Source organism: Helianthus annuus, chromosome 7, assembly GCF_002127325.2.
Source record: "Helianthus annuus cultivar XRQ/B chromosome 7, HanXRQr2.0-SUNRISE, whole genome shotgun sequence".
Lineage (NCBI taxonomy): Eukaryota > Viridiplantae > Streptophyta > Magnoliopsida > Asterales > Asteraceae > Helianthus > Helianthus annuus.
Window position 1 is genome coordinate 141299301 of NC_035439.2, and position 27824 is coordinate 141327124.

General features: G+C 36.1%; 2 protein-coding genes across 2 annotated transcripts; both read left to right on the forward strand.

Moving 5' to 3' along the window:
- Positions 1 to 8802: 8802 nt before the first annotated feature.
- On the forward strand, positions 8803 to 9547 carry LOC110867050 (protein phosphatase 2C 37). Its single transcript, XM_022116196.1, has 2 exons — positions 8803 to 9165; positions 9245 to 9547. The coding sequence occupies exons 1-2, from the start codon at positions 8803 to 8805 to the stop codon at positions 9545 to 9547; spliced, it is 666 nt and encodes a 221-aa protein (XP_021971888.1).
- Positions 9548 to 13199: 3652 nt separating this feature from the next.
- Positions 13200 to 14823, forward strand: LOC110867051 (protein phosphatase 2C 37). Its single transcript, XM_022116197.2, has 4 exons — positions 13200 to 13516; positions 13586 to 13894; positions 13983 to 14088; positions 14492 to 14823. The coding sequence occupies exons 1-4, from the start codon at positions 13250 to 13252 to the stop codon at positions 14821 to 14823; spliced, it is 1014 nt and encodes a 337-aa protein (XP_021971889.2). The 5' UTR covers positions 13200 to 13249.
- Positions 14824 to 27824: the final 13001 nt, after the last annotated feature.

The following is a 27824-nucleotide window of genomic DNA, read 5'->3' on the forward strand; positions in this document are numbered from 1 at the left end:
CCACCTCACCATCACAACCCCTCTTTCTCGCTACATATCTCTCTTAACCCCTTTCCACCACCACCAACAACCGACAACATCAACCATCAAGAACCACCACTGTCTCTACAAACCAGCACCTCCCCTGTATCTACTTATCTCTCTACCCCTCTCCACCACCACCATCAACCATAAAAAACTACCACTGTCTCCACCAACTACCACTACCCACCACTGATCCACCTGCCGCCATTGATGTAGACGCACCAACCACAATCATCCCCGGTGAACAAAAACAAAACATGAAACCCTAAAACCATTATCTCCGACCACCTTTATATTCGGTTTTGGGTTCTTTGAAACGGGAACGAGCAGTCGGTTTTTTATTTTTTTCAATTTGCGGATCGGTGTTTGTGAGCCTGTAAATTGATGATGATTTTTTTAGGGTAAATTACTTTTTGAGTCCCTGTGTTTTAGTGGTTTTAACTAGTTGAGTCCAAAAGCAAAAAGTTTAACGACCTGAGTCCCTATAAGCATTTTCATTAACCATTTGAGTAATTTTAAGTCCAAATTTTAACCTTTTGAGTCCAATTTTTTGGACTCAAATCGTTATAAAATGAACAAAATTGGACTCAAAACGTTATAAAATAAATGGCTAGGGACTCAGGGCGTTAAACTTTTTGATTTTGGACTCAAGGGGTTAAAACCACTAAAACACAGGGACTCAAAAAGTAATTTACTCTTTTTTTTTTTAATTTGTAGATCTATGTGAATGTAAGTGATGTTTATGTCTTGGATTATATGATGAGATGCCAAATTGAGTGTGAAATTTAGGGTTTTAACGGGGATGTTAATACGAATTTATTTATTAATCGAAGTAATTTTTATGTTAGTCAGATTTGTGGTGGTGTTAGAAGGAAGTGATGGTGGAAGGAGGTAGTCATGTAGAGGATGAGCAGAGAGATAAATAGTGGGTTTTTGTTTAGAGAGAGAAAGACAGAGAGAGATAAATGATATATAATATTTCATTTTGTTTGACATGAGTTTTTAAAGAAAAGGGTAAAATGACGATTCTACCCTCACGTGCATTGCACATGACCGGATTTAACAGAAAACGCTAACTAGGTTAGGGCTAAAGGACATAACATGTAGGATTTTAAAATATTAAGTACAAAACTCATCAATTTTAAAGATAAAGGACACTGCCTCAAAAATGGTATAAAGATAAAGGACAAAATTTGAAATTCGCTCTTAATTTAATTTATGAACAAAACGGGTATGATATCGGGTCGGGAGTCCACAGTTTAGGACCACCACATCCCTATCAAATTAAAGCCGCTTATTTCTTTCTTCATAACTCGTGGTAACTAACCATTGGTCCATGCACCCATCACAAATCAAACTATACATGTCGATATCACCACCATAAAGATTTTGTTTCCCCATCAACGTCTCAGATTCCATCTTCAACTTCATATTTCTACGTCATAACGACTTGTATATAGCTTCCTGTGATAGTGACGGGATGCTGCCCGTCCCCACAAGTATAATAATATCCCAACTTCAACACCGTCAACTAGCGGTGGAGGTCAAGGAAGACGGCATCGAATGGAGATACAACAGCCTAAACTCATCACCACTGCTGCCTCAAGCATAATTTCTCTACCGGAAAACAATAGAAAGCGACGAAAAGTCGAAACTAGTATATAAAAACCGCACGAAAACGAAGTACAACCATGTTGTACATCAAAGAGTTTTCGAGATGATGTTTTGGAGAAGGAGAGTTCCAAATTCGGTTTGAATGTTGTGTGTGGAAGGAGGAGGGATCTAGAAGATGTTGTTTCGGTAAAACCGTCGTTTTGTAAAACGAATGCTTCGATTTACTTTGATCTACACTTTTATGGTGTGTTCGACGGCCATGGCTGCTCTCATGTAACATCCAAAACCATTATATATATTATTGTTTTACTCTATAATGTTGTTTGCGCTTGGATATGTTGTCAAAGATTTGATAAGTTGGTAACCACACCACTGGTAGAAAAGCTAAAACTTCTTACACCAGTTTTCGTAGGAAATGCGTCATAAAACTGGTTTTCCTACGCATTTATGACAAACACCTGATGTAGGAAAACACCTGGTAGGAAACTTCGTTTTCAACGCATTTCCGACGCAACTTCCTACACATTTCCTACAAAACTACTACGTCGCAAATTGCTACGAATCTCTTACAATATATTTAATTATTAGCTTTTAGGATTTATTTTTTTTATCTACACATTTCAAAAAAAAAAAAAAACAAAAGTAACAAATTTTAATGCAACATTATTTGTAACCAAGTTCCGACAAATAAATTAGAAGTATTGTTACAAATTTCCGACACAAAAAACAAAAATTAAAAATAAAAATCACATACTTTTGTAACTGTTTTCCGAGTATTTTCACATTGTAATAAAGCTAAAATCTTGTCAAAATAAAAGGTTCCTACTATTTTCACACCTCAAAAGATATTATTTTTACACTCCAACACCTATACGACCGGTATTGAGTTGTACAAGTCGTATGGGAGAATGTTGTACAAAAAATGATAGAGAATGTTTTTTATCTCCTTTAATACGATCCGTATAACATTACATGACCCGTATAGTAGGGATGAGCATTTGGTACTGGGTATCGATACCATACCGGTACCGGGACCGAATTTCCCGTACCTACTTTTTGGCATTTTCGGTATCGGTACCGGTAAAATACCAAATTTTACCTTCAAATACCGGTACCGTACCGTACAGAATATATCGGTACCGGTACCCAGTTTTGACGGTTTTCGGTATCGGTATTTTCTGTACTGGTACCGGTTCAGTACGGTACCAGTACCACGCTCATCCCTACCGTATAGAATGTTATACAACTCAACTCCATATAATGTTATACGACCCATATAATGTTATATGACCCGTGTAGAATATTATACGACCCAATATTTTATCCATATATATTAGTCGTATAGCATTAGAAGAGCCATATAACATAATAAGACCTTGTATTTTTCTGATTAAAATATTATATACGAGTTGTATAACCTTATACAACCATTATAAAGAGTATGAAAAAGGATTTAAGGATCTCCTTTTAGAGCATTCACATCCATTAGACCAAATTGTGTGAGTGAAGTTTTTATAATATAAAGAGTATAAAAAGTGGTTATGAGTGGAGGAGAGAGAAAAAATAATGATAAATATATTAAAAAATATTATTTAATTGAAAATGAGATAGAAAATGTATAATAGAACCTCTAAAATTTAATACTCGATAAATTAATAACCTCGATAAAATTAATAATTTGTCCGGTCCCAACTTGAGATCAGTACAAAATTGGAACCCAATCGATAAAATAATAAGATAATATTTTTTTTAAATCCCAAGGTAAATATGTTGGTCCTAGCGAAACTATAAATAAATAACTACTAAAATAATCCAAAATTCTAGGATCATTTAGTAAAAAATAAAAAATGAATCTATAGTCAGTTTTTTTTTTGGGGGGGGGGGGGGGACTTCAAACCTATGTACATTGAACTTGACAAGTTCATTAATGTGTGAATGTACATGGGAATTTTGAACGATAGATTTTGATGTAATCTTTCTTCATTCATCATGGTTTCAAATCATCCAATATCTGGCCGGGAGTCCATAGTTTAGGAGCACCAAATCCCTATCAAATAAAAGCCGCTTATTTCTTTTTTTTTCACAACTCATGGTAACTTCCTATTGGTCCACGTACCAATCAAAAATCAAACTATACACGTGGACCCTTACGATATTACCACCATAAAGATTTTATTTCCCCATCAACGGCTCAGATTCCATCTTCAACTTCATATTTCTAGTCATAACGACTGTACATCTTTGATGCAGTAGCTTCCCGTGATAGTGACGGGCAACTGCTTGTCCCCACAACTCTTCTAGCAAGTATAATAATATGCCCTCTTCTCCATCTCCTTAAGTGTTTTATTTCTGATCTCATCTTCTCCTCATACCGCTTTCACCTTACAATTTTATTGAATAAAAACTTCAAAAGTTTGTGAAAATAATCGATAGATTTATCAATGGTAGGCATGTGCTGTGGTGAGACGACGTCGTATAGAGATTCAACATCGTCAAATAGCGAGCCTAGCGGTGGTGGTCAAGGAAGACGACGTCGTATGGAGATACAACAGCTTAAACTCATCGCCACTGCTGCCTCAAGTACAAAGTCGGAGCAAGTCGGTTGTTCTACAACAACCGTAACTACATCCAAGAGTTTTCGAGATGATGTTTTGGAAAAGGAGAGTTCCATTTCCAAATTTGGTTAGACTGTTGTGTGTGGAAGGAGGGATCTAGAAGATGCTAGTTCGGTAGAACCTCTATAATTTAATACTCGATAAATTAATAACCTCGTAAAATTAATAATTTGTCCGGTCCCAAATTAGTATCAGTAGAGAATTAAAGAATTGGACCCCAATCGATAAAATAATAAGATAATATATATGTTTTGAAATCCCACTGTAAATATGTTGGTCCGAGCGAAACTATAAATTAATAATTACTAAAATATTCCAAAATTCTAGGATTATTTAGTAAAAATTGAATCTATAGTCACTTATTTTATTTTTGTGAACCTCAAATCTATGTGAACTTGACAAGTTCATTAATGTGTGAATGTACATGGGAATTTTGAAGGTCCTTGTTTCTGTTTTATTCAAATAGGTTAAGTGAGCGGACATAGAAATTTTGAAGATCGATGCATTAATTTGAGAGTTGCTCACGAATATAAGCCAACTCTTTAAATTAATAATTTATTAATTTATTGATATAATAATATGTTGCTAAATTAATAAAATATCCTGGTCTCAATATCATTAGTTTATAGAGATTTTACTGTAGTGTATTTTAGTGTGAAAAAATGATGGAATGGATGTGAATGTTCTTATCAAAGGCTTCCACTATTTCATGTACAAAGTTAAATGGGATCAAAACGTTAGATTTTTATGTAATTTTTCTTCATTCATTGTATCTCACATGGTTTCAAATCATTCAAAATAAGATAATAACTTTTTTGAAATCCCACTATAAATATGTTGGTCCCAGCGAAACTATAAATTAATAATTACTAAAATATTACAAAATTCTAGGATTATTTGTAAAAATTGAATCTATAGTCACTTATTTTATTTTTGTGAACTTCAAATCTATGTGAACTTGACAAGTTCATTAATGTGTGAATGTACATGGGAATTTTGAAGGCCCTTTTTTCTGTTTTATTCAAATAGGTTAAATGAGCGGACATGGAAATTTTGAAGGTCGATGCATTAATTTGAGAGTTGCTCACGAATATAAGCCAACTCTTTAAATTAATAATTTATTAATTTATTGATAATAATATGTCGCTAAATTAATAAAATATCCCGGTCCCAATATTATTAATTTATAGAGATTTTACTGTAGTGTATTTTAGTGTGAAAAAATGATGGAATGGATGTGAATACTCTTATCAAAGTCTTCCACTATTTCATGTACAAAGTTAAATGGGATCAAAACGTTAGATTTTTATGTAATCTTTCTTCATTCATTGTATCTCACATTGTTTCAAATCATCCAATATCTGGTCGGGAGTCCACGGTTTAGGAGTACCACATCCATATCAAATAAAAGCCGCTTATTTCTTTTTTTCACAACTCGTGGTAACTTCCCATTGGTCCACGTACCCATCACAAATAAAACTATACACGTGTACCCTTACGATATCATCACCATAAAATATTTTATTTCCCGGCTCAGATTCCATCTTCAACTTCAGATTTCTACGTCATAATGACTGTACATCTCTAATGCAGCAGCTTCCCGTGATAGTGACGGGCAGCTGCCCGTCCCCACAAGTATAATAATATCCTTTCTTCAACACCGTCAACTAGCGGTGGTGGTCAAGGAAGACGAGGTCGTATGGAGATACAACAGCTTAAACTCATCGCCACTGCTGCCTCAAGTATAATTTATCTACCGGAAAACAATAGAAAGCGACAAAAAGTTGAAACTAGTATATCAAAACCGCACGAAAACTAGTATATCAAAGAGTTTTCGAGATGACGTTTTGGAGAAGGAGAGTTCCAGATTCGGTTTAACTGTTGGATGTGGAATGAGGAGGGATCTAGAAGATGTTGTTTCGGTAAACCGTCGTTTTGTAAAACGAATGCTTCGATTTGCTCTGATCTACACATGTACGGTGTGTTCGACGACCATGGCTCCTCTCATGTAACATCCAAAACCATTATATATATATTATTGTTTTACTTTATAATGTTGTTTGCGCTTGGATATATTGTCGAAGATTTGACAAGTTGGTAACCACACAACTACTAGAAAATCTGAAAGTTTTTACACCATTTTTCATAGGAAATGCGTCATAAAACTGGTTTTCCTACGCATTTATAACAAACGCCTGATGTAGGAAAACACCTCGTTGGAAACTTTGTTTTCAACGCATTTCCTACGCAACTTCCTACACATTTCCTACAAAACTATTACGTCGCAAATTGCTACGAATCTCCTACAATATATTTAATTATTAGCTTTTAGGAGTTTTTTTAGCTACACATTTCCGAAAAAAACAAAAAAGTAACAAATTTTAATGTGACCCACTTCCAAAAAATAAATTAGAAGTGTTGTTACAGATTTCCGACACAAAAAACAAAAATTAAAAACAAAACTCACATAATTTTTTAACAGTTTTCCGAGTATTTTCACATTGTAATAAAGCTAAAATTTTGTCATAGTAAAAGGTTCCTACTGTTTTCACACCTCAAAAAATATTATTTTTACACCCCTACACCTATATGACCCGTATAAATTTGTACAAGTCGTATGGGAGAATGTTGCACAAAAAATATCAGAATGTTTTTTGTCTCAATCTATACGGGCCGTATAACATTATACGACCCGTATAGTAGGGATGAGCTTTTGTTACTGTGTACCGCTACCGTACCGGTACCGAATTTTTTCGGTACCGGTACCGATACTGATTTTTTTTCGTACCGGTACCCACTTTTTGGCATTTTCGTATCGGTACCGGTTCGGTACGGTACCGGTAAAATACCGAATTTTACCTTCAAATGCCATTACCGTACCGGTACCATATCGGACTAAATATATCGGTAACGGTACCAATTTTTGATGAATTTCGGTATCTGTATTTTTGGTACCGGTTCAGTACAGTACCGGTACCACCCCATCCCTACCGTATAGAATGCTATACGCCTCAACCCCATATAATGTTATATGACCCGTGTAAATTATTATACGACCCAATATTTTGTCTATCTATATTAGCCGTATAGCATTTGAAGGTCGTATAACATTGTACGACCTAATATTTTTCTGATTAAAATATTATATACGAGCTGTATAATCTTATACAACCTGTATAAAGAGTATGAAAAAAGGATTTTAGGATCTCCTTTTAGAGCATTCACATCCATTCCACCAAATTGTGTGAATGAAGTTTTTATAATATAAAGATTATAAAAAGTGGTTGTGAGTTGATAAGAGAACTAAATGTTATTGTTCATCTGTGTATTTGAGAGGACATTGTTCATCCCCTATAATTCTTTTTAATATATTTTGGTAGTGGTTGTGACTTTTGAGTGGAAAAGAGATAAAAGGTAATGATAAATGTATAAAAAATATTATTTAATTGAAAAGGATATAGAAAATGTACAGTAGAACCTCTATAATTTAATACTCGATAAATTAATAACCTCGATAAAATTAATAATTTGTCCGGTCCTAACTTGGGGCCGGTACAAATTTGGACCCCAATCGATAAAATGATAAGATAATGGTTTTTTTTTTGAAATCCCAATGTAAATATATTGGTACCATCGAAACTATAAATTAATAATTACTAAAATATTACAAAATTCTAGAATTATTTAGTAAAAAATAATCTATAGTCACTTGTTTTTTTGTGAACTTGTGTAAATGTACATGAGAATTTTGAAGGTTCTTATTTCTGTTTTATTAAAATAGGTAAAGTGAACGAACATGGACATTTTGAAGGTGAATGCATTAACTTGAGAGTTGCTCACGAATATAAGCCAACTTTTTAAATTAAAAATTTATTAATTTCTCGATATAATAATATCTCACTAAACTAATAAAATATCCCGGTCCTAGTATTATTAATTTATAGAGATTTTATTGTAGTGTATTTTGGTATAATTTAGTGTGAAAAATGGTTGAATGGATGTGAATGCTGTTATCAAAGGCTTCCACTATTTAATGTACAAATTTGGATGGGATCAAAACGTTAGATTTTTATGTAATCTTTCTTCATTTATTGTATCTCATATGGTTTCAAATCATCCAATATCCGGTTGGGAGTCCACAGTTTTGGAGCACCACATCCCTATCAAATAAAAGCCGCTTATTTCTTTTTTTACAACTTGTGGTAACTTCTCATTGGTCCACATACCCATCACAAATCAAACTATACACGTGTACCCTTACGATATCACCACCATAAAATATTTTTTTCCCCATCAACGGCTCAGATTCCATCTTCAAATTCAGATTTCTTGTCATAACGACTGTACATATCTGATGCTGTAGCTTCCCAAGATAGTGAGGGCAGCTGCCCATCCCCAGAACTCTTCTAGCAAGTATAATAATATCCCCTCTTCTCCATCTCCTTAAGTATTTTATTTATGATCTCATCTTCTCCTCGACCGCTTTCACCTTACAATTTTATTGAATAAAAACTTCAAAAGTTTGTGAAAATAATCGATAGATTTATCAATGGCAGGCATGTGTTGTGGTGAGACGACGTCATATAGAGATTCAACACCGTCAACTACCGAGCCTAGCGGTGGTGGTCGAGGAAGACGACGTCGTATGGCGATACAACAGCTTAAAAGCATCGCCACTACTGCCTCAAGTACAAAGACGGGGCAAGTCGGTTGTTCTACAGCAACCGTAACTACATCAAAGAGTTTTCGAGATGATGTTTTGGAGAAGGAGAGTTCCAGATTCGGTTTGACTATTGTGTGTGGAAGAAGGAGGGATCTAGAAGATGCTGTTTCGGTAAAACCGTCGTTTTGTAAAATGATTTGCTCTGATCTACACTTTTACGGTGTATTCGATGGCCATGGCTGCTCTCATGTAACATCCAAAACCATTATATAATATTTAAACTATTGTTTTACTCCTTAGCGGCTATATGCTGAATTACTTATGTTAGGTGGCGACGAAGTGCAAAGACCGGATGCACGAGATAGTAAAAGAGGAAGTTGAGAATTGTGAGGACTGGAAAGAGATGATGATGAAGAGTTTTGCACGGATGGATAAGGATGTCAGTGAATGGAGCAAGTGTGCATCATCTTGCTCAGATTGTAGATGCCAGCTTCAAACACCACAGTCTAATGCTGTTGGATCTACTGCGGTTGTTGCGATTATGGCTCCGGATAAGATTGTTGTTTCTAACTGTGGTGATTCGCGTGCTGTGTCGGAATGGTGTTGCGATTCCGTTATCCACAGACCATAAGGTACTGTTTGTTATTCGTATGGATTTTGATCTCGGATAACTTTCAGTTGGTAACATCCCATTGGTCCCCGTACCCATCACAAATCAAACTATACACGTGTACCCTTACGATATCACCACCATAAAAGATTTTATTTCCCCATCAACGGCTCAGATTCCATCTCCAACTTTAGATTTCTACGTCATAACGACTGTACATTTCTGATACACCAGCTTCCCGTGATAGTGACGGGCAGCTGCCCGTCTCCGAAAGTATAATAATATCCACTCTTCAACACCATCAACTAGCGGTGGTGTTCAAGGAAGACGACGTCGCATGGAGATACAACAGCTTAAACTCATCGCCATTACTGCCTCAAGCATAATTTCTCTACTAGAAAACAACAGAAAGCGACGAAAAGTCGAAACTGGTATATCAAAATGCACGAAAACGAGGTACAACCATGTTTTACATCAAAGAGTTTTCGAGATGATGTGTTGGAGAAGGAGAGTTCCGGATTCTGTTTAACTGTTGTGTGGAAGGAGGAGGGATCTAGAAGATGTTTCGGTAAAACCGCCGTTTTGTAAAATGAATGCTTCGATTTGCTCTAATCTACACTTTTACGGTGTGTTCGACGGCCATGGCTGCTCTCATGTAACATCCAAAACCATTATATATATTATTGTTTTACTCTATAATGTTGTTTGCGCTTGGATATATTGTCGAAGAGTTGGTAACCACACCACTACTAGAAAATCAGAAAGTTCTTACACCATTTTTCATGCGTCATAAAACTGGCTTTCCTACGCATTTATGACAAACACCTGATGTAGGAAAACACGTTGTAGGAAACTTCGTTTTCAACGCATTTCCTACGCAACTTCCTACACATTTCCTACAAAACTACTACGTCGCAAATTGCTACGAATCTCCTACAATATATTTAATTATTAGCTTTTAGGATTTATTTTTTTAGCTACACATTTCTAGAAAAAAAAACTAAAAAGTAACAAATTTTAATTCAACATTATTTGTGACCCACTTCCGACAAATAAATTAGAAGTGTTGTTACAAATTTCCGACACAAAAAACAAAAATCACATAATTTTGTAACAGTTTCCGAGTATTTTCACATTGTAATAAAGCTAAAATCTTTTCATAATAAAAGGTTCCTACTATTTTCACACCTCAAAAAATATTATTTTTACACCCCTGCACCTATACGACCCGATAGAGTTATACAAGTCGTATGGGAGAATGTTGCACAAAAAATGTCAAAATGTTTTTTTGTCTCCATCTATACGAGTCGTATAACATTATACGACCGTTATAGTAGGGATGAACATTTGGTATTGGGAACCGATACCGTACCAGTACCAGTACCGAATTTCGCGTACTGAATTTTTTCGGTACCAGTACCGGTACCCACCTTTTGGCATTTTCGTATCGGTACCGGTTCGGTACGGTACCGGTAAAATACCGAACTTTACCTTCAAATACCGTTATCGTACCGGTCCCGTACCAATACCGGTACCGTACTGTACCGTACCAAATATATCGCTGTCGGCATTTTCGGTACCGGTACCACGCTCATCCCTATCGTATAGAATGCTATACGACTTAACCCCATATAATGTTATACGATCAATATAATGTTATATGACCCGTGTAGAATATTATACGACCCAATATTTTATCTATCTATATTAGCCGTATAGTATTAGAAGAGCCGTATAACATTGTACGACCTAATATTTTTCTGATTAAAATACTATATACGAGCTGTATAACCTTATACAACCTGTATAAAGAGTATGAAAAAAGGATTTAAGGATATCCTTTTAGAGCATTCACATCCATTCCACCAAATTGTGTGAGTGGAGTTTTTATAATATTAAGAGTATAAAAAGCGGTTGTGAGTGGATAAGAGAGAAAATGTTATTGTTCATCTGTATATTTGAGAGGATACTGGTCACACTCTATAATTTTTTTAATATATTTTGGTAGTGGTTGTGAGTGGAGGAGAGATAAAAGGTAAGATAAATGTATAAAAATATTATTTAATTGAAAAGGAGATAGAAAATGTACAGTAAAACCTCTATAATTTAATACTCGATAAATTAATAAACTCGATAAAATTAATAATCTGTCCGGTCCCAACTTGGGATCAGTACAAAATTGGACCCCAATCGATAAAATAATAAGCTAATAATTTTTTTGAAATCCCAATGTAAATATGTTGGTCCCAACGAAACTATAAATTAATAATTACTAAAATATTCCAAAATTTTAGGATTATTTAATAAAAAAATGAATCTATAGTTAATTGTTTTTTTGTGAACTTCAAATCTATGTATACTGAACTTGACAAGTTTATTAATGTGTGAATGCACATGAGAATTTTGAAGGTCCTTATTTCTGTTTTATTCAAATAGGTAAAGTGAACGGACATGGAAACTTTGAAGGTCGATGCATTAATTTGAGAGTTGCTCACGAATATAAGCTAACTCTTTAAATTAATAATTTATTTATTTATTTGTTGATATAATAATATCTCGCTAAATTAATAAAATATCCTGGTCCCAATATTATTAATTTATAGAGATTTTACTGTATTGTATTTTAGTGTAATTTAGTGCGAAAAAATGGTGGAATAGATGTGAATGCTTGTATCAAAGGCTTCCACTATTTCATGCATGGTTGCAAAAGTCGCTAGGCGCTCCCTAGTCGGTCGACCGGGGAGTTGAGAGTACTCGGCCTAGGCGGAGAGTACACGGGGAGTACTCGAACATGCCAAATTATAAAGAAATTAGTTTTCGGGAATTAAATATATGTCAAATAACATAAATTTACTATATTTATAACAAAATACGTGAAATTGATATTCATTCTTTATTATGATAGGCATAGAAATTATGTTTTATTTTATTTTAAGTTAAACTCGGCCTAAGTTGACTTACTAGATCCGATTTTGGCCGATGTTGACCGCATTTGATCGATTCCGAGTAATTAGTCGGAGTTGAAGAAAGTCGCCTCGGCAACCTACCTTGTAGCGACTACTCGGGAAGTACTCGGCCTTGGAGACCTTGTTTTACGCCCATGATTTCATGTACAAATTTGGATGGGATCAAAACGTTAGATTTTTATGTAATCTTTCTACATTCATTGTATCTTACATGGTTTCAAATCATCCAATATCTGGTCGGGAGTCCACAGTTTAGGAGCACCACATCCCTATCAAATAAAACCCGCTTATTTCTTTTTTCACAACTCCGTGGTAATTTTCCATTGGTCCACGTACCCATCACAAATCAAATTATACATGTGTACCCTTAGGATATCATCACCATAAAGATTTTATTTCCCCATCAACGGCTCAGATTCGATCTTCAGCTTTAGATTTCTAGTCATAACGACTGTACATCTCTCATGCAGTAGCTTCCCGTGACAGTGACGGGCAGCTGCCCTTCCCTACAACTCTTCTAGCAAGTATAATAATATCCCCTCTTCTCCATCTCCTTAAGTATTTTATTTCTGATCTCATCTTCTCCTCCTACCGCTTTCACCTTACAATTTTATTGAATAAAAACTTCAAAAGTTTGTGAAAATAATCGATAGATTTATCAATGGCAGGCATGTGTTGTGGTGAGACGACGTCATATAGAGATTCAACACCGTCAACTACCGAGCCTAGCGGTGGTGGTCGAGGAAGACGACGTCGTATGGCGATACAACAGCTTAAAAGCATCGCCACTACTGCCTCAAGTACAAAGACGGGGCAAGTCGGTTGTTCTACAGCAACCGTAACTACATCAAAGAGTTTTCGAGATGATGTTTTGGAGAAGGAGAGTTCCAGATTCGGTTTGACTATTGTGTGTGGAAGAAGGAGGGATCTAGAAGATGCTGTTTCGGTAAAACCGTCGTTTTGTAAAATGATTTGCTCTGATCTACACTTTTACGGTGTATTCGATGGCCATGGCTGCTCTCATGTAACATCCAAAACCATTATATATAATATTGTTTTACTCTATAATATATGCTGAATTACTTACTTTTAGGTGGCAAGGAAGTGCAAAGACCGGATGTACGAGATAGTGAAAGAGGAAGTTGAGAATTGTGAGGACTGGAAAGAGATGATGATGAAGAGTTTTGCACGGATGGATAAGGACGTAAGTGAATGGAGCAAGTGTGCATCATCCTGCTCAGATTGTAGATGCCAGCTTCAAACTCCACAGTCTGATGCTGTTGGATCTACTGCGGTTGTTGCGGTTGTGGCTCCGGAAAAGATTGTTGTTTCTAACTGTGGTGATTCGCGTGCTGTGCTTTGTCGGAATGGTGTTGCGATTCCCTTATCCACGGATCATAAGGTACCGGCTTGTTGTTTGTTATTCGTATGGATTTTGATCTCGGACAACTTTCAGTTGGTTAGGAATCTGATTGAATAATTGATTGCAGCCTGATCGACCGGATGAACTTAAACGAATTGAAGATGCGGGTGGCCGTGTTATATATTGGGATGGAGCTAGGGTTCTTGGTGTTTTAGCTATGTCTAGAGCAATTGGTATGTTCTTGTTACTCATAATCATATCTTATACCAGTTTCACTAGATCCAGAATCAATCAACGGAAAATCACAAAAATAGACATGTAAGACTTATTGGTATGGTTCTTGGTGTTTTAGCTATGCCTAGAGCAATTGGTATGTTCTTGCAACTGCAAGGTTTGAGGGATTTTAGGTGGAAAAAAGATTTGCTTTTAAGAAAAAAAAAAACAGTTCCAAATAACACTACCAGCTAACGCTTAGCCACGGTAACGTCTAATCAAACCAATACACATGTGAAGACCAACTAAACCAGTTACGGTTTGGCCCTCATTTTTAAAGTCGAATTCGTCTAGTTTGGTGATTTTCCTTTAAATCCGGATTCAATGTGATTCGACTAACTAGTTGTTCATATTAATCATCAGGCGACGATTATTTAAAACCGTATGTGATACCAGAACCAGAAGTAACCGTAACAGAACGGACGGATGACGACGAGTGCCTTATCATCGCAAGTGACGGCCTTTGGGACGTGGTATCAAACGACGTCGCATGCCGTGTGGCTCGCATGTGCCTGAGGTCGGAGGAGGTTCCATCGCCGCCGCAGTCTGATGGTAGTCCATTCAATGTGGCCCGTGGTGAGAGCTCCGATAAGGCGTGTTCGGATGCGTCGATGCTGTTAACGAAGTTAGCGTTGGCTAGACGGAGCTCGGATAACGTTAGTGTATTGGTGGTTGATCTTAGGAGGGATATATAACCACCGTTACAATATTTTGAGTTCGTTTTAGAAGTCTCTAATCCGGTTTTTGTTGTTTTGGTACCATTGATGTATTGTTTTTTAACTATCTATAATTAGTAGCCGAGGGAAGAGTGGCTACAAGTTTCACACGGTAGTTGCATATACTCATAAAATAATGAGTAAATATTAAATAACATGTACATATGCTATATTGCTACATATGAGTTCAAGTGTAATTCTTTAGACGTTATTATCGTTTATCTTTATATTGAAGAAAAGAACATATTTATCGTATAGATATCCTCCGACGAGGGCCGTTTAAACCGTTCATCACTCGCTCGACGTTCGTTCGAAAATTGCTCGGAAAATGCTCGTTTCGATTTGACATTTGGCTATAAACGAGTCGTTCTGCTCGGTTCGATTTGTAAACGAGCCAAGCATGAGCAACGAAAGAGACATCTCAATAGGAATCGGCTCGTGTTTTACATCGATTATTGAAAACCATTAAAACAAATACTGGTTTTGGTCTCGATAATATTGCAACTAGTATCGATGTTGTTCGATGAAACCAGTATGGTACCGACACTCGTATAGTTTACGATACCGAAAAATACTTTACTTTAAATACAGTTACTTTTCCAACAAATTTTATATCGAAATGTTGAATAAATAATTAATCAATCACAATAACGTATTCAACTTTTTTTTGTTAAACATACACAAGTTATTAGAATTAAATCAACTTAAATAAAAAAATTAAATGTGGGTGGTGAATTAAAAGTTAAAAAAATGATATTGTCTCTACAATTAATGTATATTGGTTCGGATGGTTACGGTAGTTTATGATATCAACACCGGGTATAGCAATCAAGAGAGAACCAGAAAAATAAAGTCACGATATACCCATAAGGATATCAACATGTATTTTTTGTCAATCAAGAACCATCAAAGAAAAGTATTCCGGTTTTGGTTTCGATGACACCTACCGGCACTTGCTATAACTTATGCTATAAAAAAACGACTTTGTTTTAATAAAAGTTATATCGGAATGTCAAGGAATAAAAAAATAAACAAAAACGTATATAAAATTTATAATTTAAATAAAAAGTTAAGGAACGAGAAAAATATCAGGGAAAAAGCAAACTAAAAACTAAATCTGTTAGAAACGCAAATTATACATACTATAACGTGTGAAATTGAAAGTTAAAAAAATATACAAAATGTCAAAGCATGTATGTATAATATGCATCAAAACTTGTAAAAGGTGAATAGTTTTTTTATTTTTATTTTTGAGAGGTAACCTTTTTTACTTTTAGTCAAGTATAAAGGCCATACATAAATGTTATGATCTTAAGATCTATAAATATAGTTTTTAAAAGCCTTAGTTTTGTTATTCAAAAAAGAAGATAGCGACACACCTTGTTATGCGTTTGACATCTATCTTGATGTAATTTCCAATTTTTAATTATATCTTTTGAAGAGGAAATTAACAATGATATCACCTTATAGTTTGTTATTGAATTCATGGTAAATGATGGGTATTGGATCTAAACAAAAATTGAACTTCAACTATTTATAATATAACTCATTGTCAAGTGTAATCTCTTTAGAAAGTTCTACATCTCTATCTAGTCAACAATTGACTCATTTTTACACCAATGAAAATGTTATAAATCGTTTTATAACGACATAAATAAAGGGTGTATCTATTTGCACACCCATTTGCCTATTGGTACACCAAAAAGGTATTTTTTTGTCCTATATGCACATCCTGCAGTGTCGAGCTGTGGCCAAAGCACGGCGTTTTGGTCCGGTCAACCAGACAAAGACTGACGGGTGTCTGACGGGTCTGTTGACCGGACCAAAACGCCGAGTTTTGGCCGCGTTTTGGTCCTCTCAACCAGACAAAAGACTGACACCCGGTCTGGTTGACAGGACCAAAACGCGGCCAAAGCTCGACGTTTTGGTCCGGTCAACAGACCCGTCAGTCTTTGTCTGGTTGACCGAACCAAAACGCCATGCTTTAGCCACAGCTCGACATTGCAGGGTATGCATATAGGACAAAAAACACCTTTTTGGGTTGGCTATCTACACACTTGGTGTGTAGATAGTTTGAGCCTAAATAAAAGCTAGAAGCATAACCAATTTGATTTTGATTTTCTTCACCATCACCTAAACTCTTGTGTGACACTATGACCTAGATTCCTCATCAGCTCCGTTGATCTTCTCTCCGTCATTCATCCATTTACCAATTTGGTTCCATTTTTAGTCAAGAAGCGGAAAATGCCATTGAAAGCATGCCAATATAGATCTTGATTTCCTTATGAATATGTGATCCAAGAACGAATAGAAAATTTGTAGGGGTGTTCACCGGTTCGGTTTATTGTTTATTTGGTTTTCAAAATTTTGTACCCCAAACCAAACCAAAATTTTGTGTTCAGTGACGTAGCGTTTAAGGGACCGGGGGTGCCCCCCCCCCCCCCCCCCCCCCGAATATTTCGGTTAGAAGTGTAATATTTCCGTTTTTCCTCCTAAACTTTTAAAAATATATAGGTCTGCCCCCGCCAATTATTTTGTGACGCCCATTCGTACATGGGTTTAAAAACGCATATTATAGACGTACGGACATTTAACAAAAGTTGTTCCCCTTCATTAACATGTACATATCCAACATTTACAAACGAACATAGTTACTTAAAAGTTTACTAACTATTTTCAGAATGACACAGACTACAGTTACATAATAGGTATTTATAGAACAAGATTAGGGTTTCCTACTTGGTCAACAAGTTAACTAAGTGGGCCTAATAACTAGTGCCGGCTAACCCTAACTAAGGCAGGCTAACCCTAATTAGAGCCGTCTACCCTAAAGCCTACGAACCCAACAATCTCCCACTCGAAGGCTTTGCATAGTCCACACAGTGCATCCAAGAAACCCATCACCAGTAACTTCAGTAATCTTTACGTTCAGGTCTTCCCAGCCTCCAGTTCCAAGAACAAGCTAAGACTTCAGTCACATCCAAGCCACCTAGTTGCAACCACACCTCTCATCAAGTAACTGAGAGACCAGTTGAAGCTCCCACAAGCTCCAACCCAATAGTCTTATCAGACCCATTCTCTATCTCAACCGGCTTGCACGATCCACCAGCTCCAGAGATACAGAGATACACCGAGAATTAATACCACTCTCCACATTTTGCAAACTATTTCCAGAAGAGCTTTTTTCTTCCGTCGGAATTTTCGTCTTGAAAACCCAACGGTTCTTTGTGATTGTACCCGGAACACGACCCATGCTCCCACTATCACCAAATCCCCTGACTGGCTTAAACTTAGACCCCCGACCACATTCAACTGACATCCCCAAAGCACCAGGATTCATGTTCGCAAATTGAACCCTCTTCCGCTTACTAGATTCAGTGAACCAGACTTTATGTTGTACAGGGACGGCTACTCCCTCAACAGGTATCTCAACTAGATACAACGATCCTCGTCTCCTCCCACAGGCAACAACAAGATTTCCATCAATCACCTTCCACTTCCCACCACCAAACTTAACATCTAGTCCCTGTTTATCCAGTTGACTAACATAAATAAGTTTCTTCGTTAAACCTGGAATTACCCTGACGTTCTTTAAGTTCCATGTAGTACCCAGTGGAGTCTTCAGATTGACATCTCCCATACTCGTAACATTAAGAACATGACCGTTAGCTAATCTTACCTTTCCAAAGTCTCCTTTTTTCAGATTCACCATCGTCTCCCCGCTGTGCATGGCGTGAAACGAAGAACCAGAATCCATAGCCCAAGAATCTATAGACTCTTCACAGCAAACCAGTACGTCACCGTCAGATTCATCTGACACAACACTGTTTACATGCTGCTTACTATCCTCTTTCTTAGGATCAGGACACTCGTTTTTAACATGCCCCTTTTCACCACAGTTCCAGCACCTCACATTCTTCCCAGCTTTAGACAAGCTTTTCCCACGACTCCCACTGCTTCTGTTTTTACCTCTTCCCCTGCTAACACTGAGCATACCAGAAGTAGATCCTCCACTAGTGTTCCTCCGGCGAACGTCTTCACCCAAAACACTATCCCGGACCTGATCAAACTTCAATTTTCCAGCTCCAGCAGTTTCAGTGACCGTTGTCACAAATCCTGACCAACTATCAGGTAAGGAAGATAACAAAACCACAGCCTGAGTGTCATCATCCAACTTCATGCCCACAGTTGCTAACCTGGACAAAATTGAATTGACCTCGTTAATGTGATCAGTAACTGAACTGCCTTTGTTCATTCTCATACTAAATAGTTCTCTCATCAAGAACACCCTATTACCGGCAGAAGGCTTCTCATACATATTTGACAGAGTTTCTAACATATCACGAGCAGTTGTTTCTTTCATGATATTAAATGCAACGCTCCTCGTCAAAGCCAATGTAATTTTACCTCTTGCCTTTTTGTCCTTTGAGTTCCAAATTGCCTCGGTAGCTTTATCCATTCCAGCAGGTTTTTCTTCCAGTACCACATCCAAATCGCATTCACCAAGCAACGCCTCTATTTGCATTCTCCACCAAGCAAAATCAGTACCGTTGAACTTCTCGATTCAGAACTTCAATAAACCAGAAACCCGAAGTACCCGAACCAAGCAACATCTTCAGCCATAGCAAACGAGAAAAACCAGAAAAAACCACAAGGAACCAAGCAACCGAAACCCGAGCAACTTTCAATAAACCAGAAACCCGAAGTACCCGAACCAGCGACTTCTCTTGCAAACCCGAGCGTAAAATCAGCGAATAACTAGGTTCAAGAACCGAAACCCTAATCGCCAAACACCCCAAAACCACCAGATCTGCAACAGCAAACCCTACGGCGCAAACCCTAGACCTTACGAGCCGTAACCAGAGAATAGGTACGGGCCGTAAACAAGTCAGCGGCGACGGCAACAACAGTAGATCAAGATCTCTCGTCCAGCTCTCTCCTTCTCCTGCGATAACCGTGTGAACCGTGTATTTTACTGAACCTTTGGCTCTGATACCACTTGTTAGGGGTATCGAATCAGAGTAGGCTCGAGCGGAAGCGGAACAAACACACACACAATAGCAGAAAATAAAGAACACGAGAATTTACATGGTTCGGTCAAGGTGAGCTACGTCCACGGGTTGCAACTAGGTGGCTTAGATGTGACTGAAGTCTTAGCTTGTTCTTGGAACTGGAGGCTGGGAAGACTTGAACGTAAAGATTACTGAAGTTACTGGTGATGGGTTTCTTGGATGCACTTTGTGGACTATGCAAAGCCTCCGAGTGGGAGATTGTTGGTTCCTAGGCTTTAGGGTAGCCGGCCCTAATTAGGGTTAGCCTGCCTTAGTTAGGGTTAGTCGGCCCTAGTTATTAGGCCCACTTAGTTAACTTGTTGACCAAGTAGGAAACCCTAATCTTGTTCTATAAATACCTATTATGTAACTGTAGTCTGTGTCATTCTGAAAACAGTTGTGGGGGCATCTAATAAAAGTAAAACCCTAGTTGCAACCCGTGGACGTAGGTCACCTTGACCGAACCACGTAAATTCTCGTGTTCTTTATTTTCTGCTATTGTGTGTGTTTGTTCCGCTTCCGCTCGAGCCTACTCTGATTCGATACCCCTAACATCGACAACATACTAACATGATAAGTTTTAAACACAATCTTACAATCGTATGACTATACTTAACATAAGTACAAAATGTTTTTGACCCGTTTGAACATGAAAACGCGGAAACGTGATATACGAGTGAGGTGTTCGTTCCATGCTTAGCGCCACCTAACACGATGATTTACTTACAACCATACCGAACAATTTAGTTATATCATATTTAACTAACCTAGAATTTAGAACCTTCTGTCAAACGTGATAATAATCCCTTCATTAACATTCATTCAATCATACTTTTAACGGGTCTTGATGTCGAATCCCTTCAATCTTCTATTTCCGGTTCGACACCAATTCCCGATTCATACATATGTCATTCTTACTTATTCGACCCGTAAGCATGAATCGAACTTCCATGTATTTTCATTTAACACAATACAAATTTATATGTACTTAACATAAACATTGTAAATTATTAGTATTTGTAAGTATAAGAACTTACCTCGATCGTGTGAACCTTGTGACTTCTTATCGCTTGATTCTTCTTCTTTCACACCCACTTAGCAAGTTCATACTTAGTTTCTCATTCTTGAATATCCAAACATTCATCTCTTTCTTTTAATATTAATGATTGATATTCAACAAGGGATTATCATAACAATAATAATCTATCTTTCAAGCATTTCATCAAATACTTGATGGGTGATCATCCAAGTCCTCTAACAAAGTGCCTATTTTTCTATGGTATTTACCACCTATTCGATTACTAACTCATTTCATTCAATCACAATAATAAACTAATCATCTTAGATCTTTATAACATGATTTTCATCAAGTAATTAACCTTATATCATCGAAACTCTAGATAATTTGAATCCAAAAAATACACATAATTCATAAATATGCATATATTTATTTGTACACAATATTACATCTTTTATTCATAACTTTACCATATCTATCTAGAATTAGTAGTTTTACCCCGTCTCTACTTTTGATTCTTGATAATGTCACATACAATTAACCATGAGTAAATCCAGTAGTGTTAAAAACAAACCTGCCTTGGATAGTGACTGACCTTGGCTTATATTAATTGTAATTGCAAAAACGACAGATAATAGAAATGGAGATATGTGGATATATGATCACAATGCAACATAACAAAATTAGGTGTTGATAGTAAAAACGACCGCTGCTTACACACACTCCTAGACTGGTCCGCATACTTTTTTGGTAGCCTGATTAAAATCTCATACACAAATATATCAATATCAGAAAGATACAATAATAAAAATAATAATGGTTGCAATTATACATAATACAAATAGCAGTGATAATAATGATATTAATAAAAAATAATACTTTTTGTCATATATATATATTAATAGTTATATTAAGAAAAATAATATTTATGTGTAACAACATTAAATATAAATAGAAAGTATAACAACATTAATAAAATGTAATGGTATTTTATCTTTCTCAATGTTTTCATAATACTTGATTTCTCTTATTAATTAATTAGCTCAAACCTTAAAGATAGTCATCCTATTAATTTGAATTTGAAAATTAAGATTTGGATAAAAATATTAAGTAGGGATATAGTCATCGTATTAATTTGAATTTAAAAATTAAGATTTGGATAAAAATATTAAGTAGGGATTATTTTTTTTACCCAAATTTAAGGATTTGTTTTTTGAATTTAGGATTAACTATGAAACTGAAAGGATCATGTTTTAGGCGGGAAAATAGAATTCTAAATAGCCTCTATGATTGTCATGTGTCTCAAAATTTGTTTATTTTATTATATGTATAGATTTCTTTTATTTTTCCGATTATTAATAATTATCTAATATTTCATTGGTTCTACCACATGTAATACATGTGTTTTTAACCTAACAATAAATAAAAAAAACAAATTAAAATTTTAATAAGTAAATAGTACATCGAATTCATCATTTAAATACATATCTTGACGATTGTATGTGTTAATTGATTAGATTATATTTATTTAACTTGTGCAATATATAAGGTATTTTAAAGATATAACTATATTGCTTATTATTTAAAACTAGAAAACTGACCCACGCGCGATGCGCTGAGGGTAATGAAATTGGTGTGCAATGATTAGATTTACACCCGTTGTGTTTAAGCTTATCATACTTCTTTCGTCATCAAAATCCGAGTAACAACTATAACTACAACGTTATGTAAATAATTGTGTACGCTATTAAACACGTTATATAAATAATTGTGTACACTAATAAACACAGGTTGATGACAGATAAATACAATAACTGCTTCTTTCAGAAGCATCTAAAGTCTGAGTAACACTTGTTTCATCTATAGTTTTAAAGTAGAGCGAGTATGATGTCGGGTTCCTTGGAACCTGGTCTTGGCATGTTTTATTCTGATGGAACCAAAAGGCGACACACTGCCTCTTGGCTGCATACTATGTCGTCGAAGGTTAATGTTTAGAATAGCTAGCTCTCTCAACTGTTGCCTTCTGTACATATCCTGAGGTTTGTCCTGTAATTCGAAGTACTGTGTTTATAAATAGTTGAAACCAACCACATCATCTTTATGGGTTGGTCAGCCGGTAAGATATCTATACACCACCTCTATTCCATCTTTTTGAAATTTCCACCAACACTTTCAAGTTCTTACTTTTAATATTACTGAGACATGGAGGAGAGTTCTATTATTGATTCGATACATGTTTTTTGAAGTTAGATGATTGAAAACATTAATACTCTACTAAATATGCAAGAACTAAAGACTTGTTTTGTTTTCATGCTATAAATGGTGGCCTTAATTGTCAGGATAAGAAAACACTTTAGACTCACCGTAAACCCCTTAAATTTCCCCAACAATAACTTCCCGAATCGCAACATAACACCTCAAGATCAGCAACAAATGATGGATTCACGGTCATCTATATAGCAACTCCACCACCCACAACCGCCACCAAAACCACTACCATCACCACCACCATCACAATCGAAACGAAACGAAAAAAAACAAAAAAATATATACAAAAATGGAAGTTTAAAACCAAGTAGGCTCAGAACCGCGGTCGGATTCGCTTGCTTATCATCATAGCCATACATCTCACAAGCGGAGGTTAAAAGAAACAAAACAACATCTCAACCATGAAGAACAGATTAATAGCATAAAGCAAGCTATAGAAAGACATCAACACCTCAGATGAGCGAAGCCTTATCATCATCAGGCCAAACCCAAGAGATTAAAGTTTTTTTACACCCAAAAGCAGCCTAGGTTTTGAGTTTTAAAGCCCCGGAAACAAATGTCTCAGCCATGTAGACATACCATCTCCGTCACCATAGATGGCTCAAAAACTATTGACAACAGTGCCAACATAATCAGTCATGAAATCCCCAAAAACAGGACAATACTCCGCACCATAACCACAAGTTTTACTAACCTTACAAAAAAACCCATAAAACCATGATATGCACAAAGTTATTCTTCCCTCTCTAGACATAACACATAGTCGCCGGCAACGTTTTTAAGAGAGAAACGACACGAATTTTGTCACAGGAAGAAGCAAGGGTTTTAAAGAACAAAAGAGACGAAACCGCCACCTGAGACGGCAGGAACCGCTGGCAATAGTAACAAAACCCTCAAAGGAAACCCAATTTCTTCTTCTCTCTTAATATCAGACAGTCGCCGGCAACTTTTTTTAGAGAGAGAAAGAGTTATTTGTAGAGTGAATAAGAGAAAACTACTATTGTGAGAGGGATAACATTAAATGGGAAAGAAAACCAGCCCACAGGTTTTACAAACTCTTCAGATACCACTGTACAACCCTCGTATGCAAAAAATACAACTCGCATAGCACATCTATGTTGTTAATTTATAATATATAAATATTCTAAAAAGCATTGTACAAACAATATTACATAACATACAAGATACATTAGCACAAAACACAACCTATGCAAAGTGTACAACTCTCAAACCATCAAAATGTTGCAAATTATACTATTATATAATTAAATTTATGCAACCCGTGTATAACTTGGGGTTCTAAGCTAGTAATAATAAGAAGAAAAAACTTATGGTGCATCAAATAAATATCGGATGGTTTCAGAAAAAAGAATATAACATATTAATTGACACTTGAGGAAAAAATAATAAAAAAAACTTACGGTGCATCAAATTCAGATGGTTTTAGAAAAGGAGTTAATATTCACACACCCTTCTCCTCTATCTCTCTCTATACATACATAGATATATAAATATATAGAGAGAGAGTGATAGAGTGAAAAAAGATGTGTGAATAAGATTTAGGGGTGTAAAAATAGTAGAAGCTTTTCAGAAAATAGAATATAAAATATAAAAATAAGAAGGGTGTTAATACTCACACATCCCTCTCCTCTATCTCTCTCTATATATACATATATATATAGAGAGAGATTGAGTGAAAATGGTGTGTGAATAAGAATTTAAGGATTTGGTAATAGAATAAATCAAATAAGAAATATTATATAGTCCGTAATGATTAAAGAATAAACGCGGGAGATGTATGTGAGTCGGTGTGTATGGAAAGAGATGCATGATCCATAGATATATAAAAAGAGAGATAGAGTGAAAAGGGTGTGTGAATAAGAATTTAAGGATGTGGTAATAGAATAACCAAATAAGAAATATTATATAATTAGTAATAAGGAATAAACGGGGGAGATGTATGTCTGTGCTTTGTGTGTGAGAGAGAAAATTGGGGGCCAAATTGAAAAACAAGAAAATCAAAGGTAAAAAATTTATTATTATTATTAGTTATTATTTTATTATTATTGTTTTTAAACAAAAAAATAAGGTTTAGGCTATTTACACATGCCTTTGGTCTATTCACACACTCCAAAACGCTCGCTTTGGCCAAATAGCGATTCCCTCGTAAGAAATCTGGAACAACGGACTCCTCAGAGTATTCACCGAAAAGGTAGTTGCTAAACCACGACATCGTAATTACTGAAAAATGCTCTATTCAACAGAATTTTCACAGTTCAAAACAAAAAAAAAAACCCAACAGAACCTCAACTTCAATTTTTTGAAATGGATGAAAATTTTTTTGAATACGAAGTAGAATGCATGGCCTGCTTATTAAATGCAACTGAAATGGGGGTCGTAACGCTGCGCTTTAGCCAAAGCACGGCGCTTAGGGTTGAAACGTGACACTTTCTGCAACATCGTACAAAATATAACATCGCATCAAGTCTCATCACCCTTGGGCGCTTTGGGGTACAGAACAGGGACCTCGTACATCGTCACATCACCTTTTATCGAAAGCAAGCCTAAACGCCCGCTTTAACCAAAGCGGGGCACTTTGGGAGTGTTGAAATAAGGTTTGGGTGTGTGAATTTATTGAAAGTAGAAACATGTTAGGAGAGAGATGCATGATCCACGTCTATGTGTCGTGTTACCAGTTTTTGATATTTCCAGACGCCGTCGATTAAATGGGCCCACATGTTTTTTTTGACCGGCAAAAAGGAGCAAGAAGCTAAAAGAAAGTACAATACAACTCTTACAAAGAAACTTAAAGCGTACGAAGTAGACTAACAAACAACCTTCTACATTACACCAGAAAAGACTCCAACTCGAAATAGGCCCACATGTTTAATGCTCCTATACACTCTTTTTGTATTTTTATTCCAAATTCAACTCTTATACACTCTTTTTGTATTTTTATTCCAAACTGTTATATAATATTTGAAAACCTTTGCATCTAAACAAAATAAAATATCAACCTTGTAGTTATCTTAGTTTAGCAGTACACTAAATTTTATACTTGTTTTCAGAAACCACTTTGTAGTACATAGTTTTTTTTGTATAGTATTTTTAATTGATTTTGAGTATACAATATATTATAGTATCTTTTATTTAAAGTCTAGTAAGTGAAACGGTGGCTTGGGCTAAAAAATCGAATACGAAGTTGCTAATATTCAAAATCGATTTTGAAAAAGCTTATGACACTATTAGTTGGAAATTCCTCTTTCGAATGATGGAGAAGATGAATTTCTCGCAGAAATGGATCGCCTGGATTAAAGGATGCCTGATTTCGGGTATGGGATCGGTTCTTGTGAACGGGTCGCCTACAAAGGAATTCAAATATAAGAGAGAGTTAAGGCAAGGAGACCCGCTTTCCCCTTTTCTTTTTATTATTGCTATGGAGATTATAAGTATGTTTATGAAAAGGGCGTGTAATTTGGGTCTATTTCATGGGTGCCAGCTTCCAAATGGAGGTCCGACCATTTCCCATCTTTGCTACGCGGATGATGTCCTTTTATCGGCGTTTGGATGGAACACAATATTATGACTTTAAACCGTCTTTTGAGGTGGCTTAGTCTTGTTTCAGGCCTTAAAGTAAACCGAAGTAAAAGTAAATTATACGATATTGGAGTCACCCACTCTAAGGTGGCTCGTTTAGCGCGGGTGGCCAACTGTGAAACAGATTCTCTCCCTTTTATGCATTTGGGCATCTCTATCAGAGTTAAGTTAATATGAAAAGAGCGAAATATCGGAAACCGGTGCTGGATAGGTTCATGTCTAAACTTTCTAAAAGGAAAGCTAGATACCTCTCTTTTGCGGGGCGTATGACGCTAGCTAAGTCGGTTCTAGGAAGTCTCCCTTCCTATTTTCTCTCCTTGTTTGCCTCTCCTAAATGTGTCATTAACAAACTTTGTGCATTTGGACTCGGTGCATTTGGTGGAATATATTGGCTTGGGTGCGAATCAGATTCCCTGCCGATATAACCAATCTTAAAAATCAGTTTTTCTACTTTAAAAAGTTGCCCGGGAGGAAAAATTTGGAAACGGATTGTTTATACGATTGCAATGGCGACCGTATGGAGGATTTGGAGAGCAAGAAACGAGAAGGTGTTTGAAGACCACTTCATTCCTATTAACAGGTCAGTGAAGCAGATTAAAGAGGATGCATTCCTTTGGATTTGCAACCGTTCGAACCTCAAGACGCCTAATTGGGAGAACTGGAAGGATTTTGATATTATTAATATGTTGTAGTCGGTTGTATTGTTTTTTCTTTTTGTTTTCCTTTGTTTTCTTCCTCAGCTTCTTGTTGGCTCTTTATATATATATATAGGGGCTGGTTATCGTACAAATGCGCTTATCGTACATTACGTACGCTACAATCTCAGCCGTCAGATCATCTTCCCGCATTGAAAATCGCATGTTGTTTTTTTGTAACAATTTCGCATGTTGGTTTTTTAACATGCGATTTCATCAAAATTACCACATGCGAAATTGTTACAAAAAACAACAAGCTATTTCATCAAAATTATCACATGCGAAATTGTTACAAAAAAACAACCTGCTATTTCATCAAAATTATCACATGCGAAATTATTAAAAAAAAAC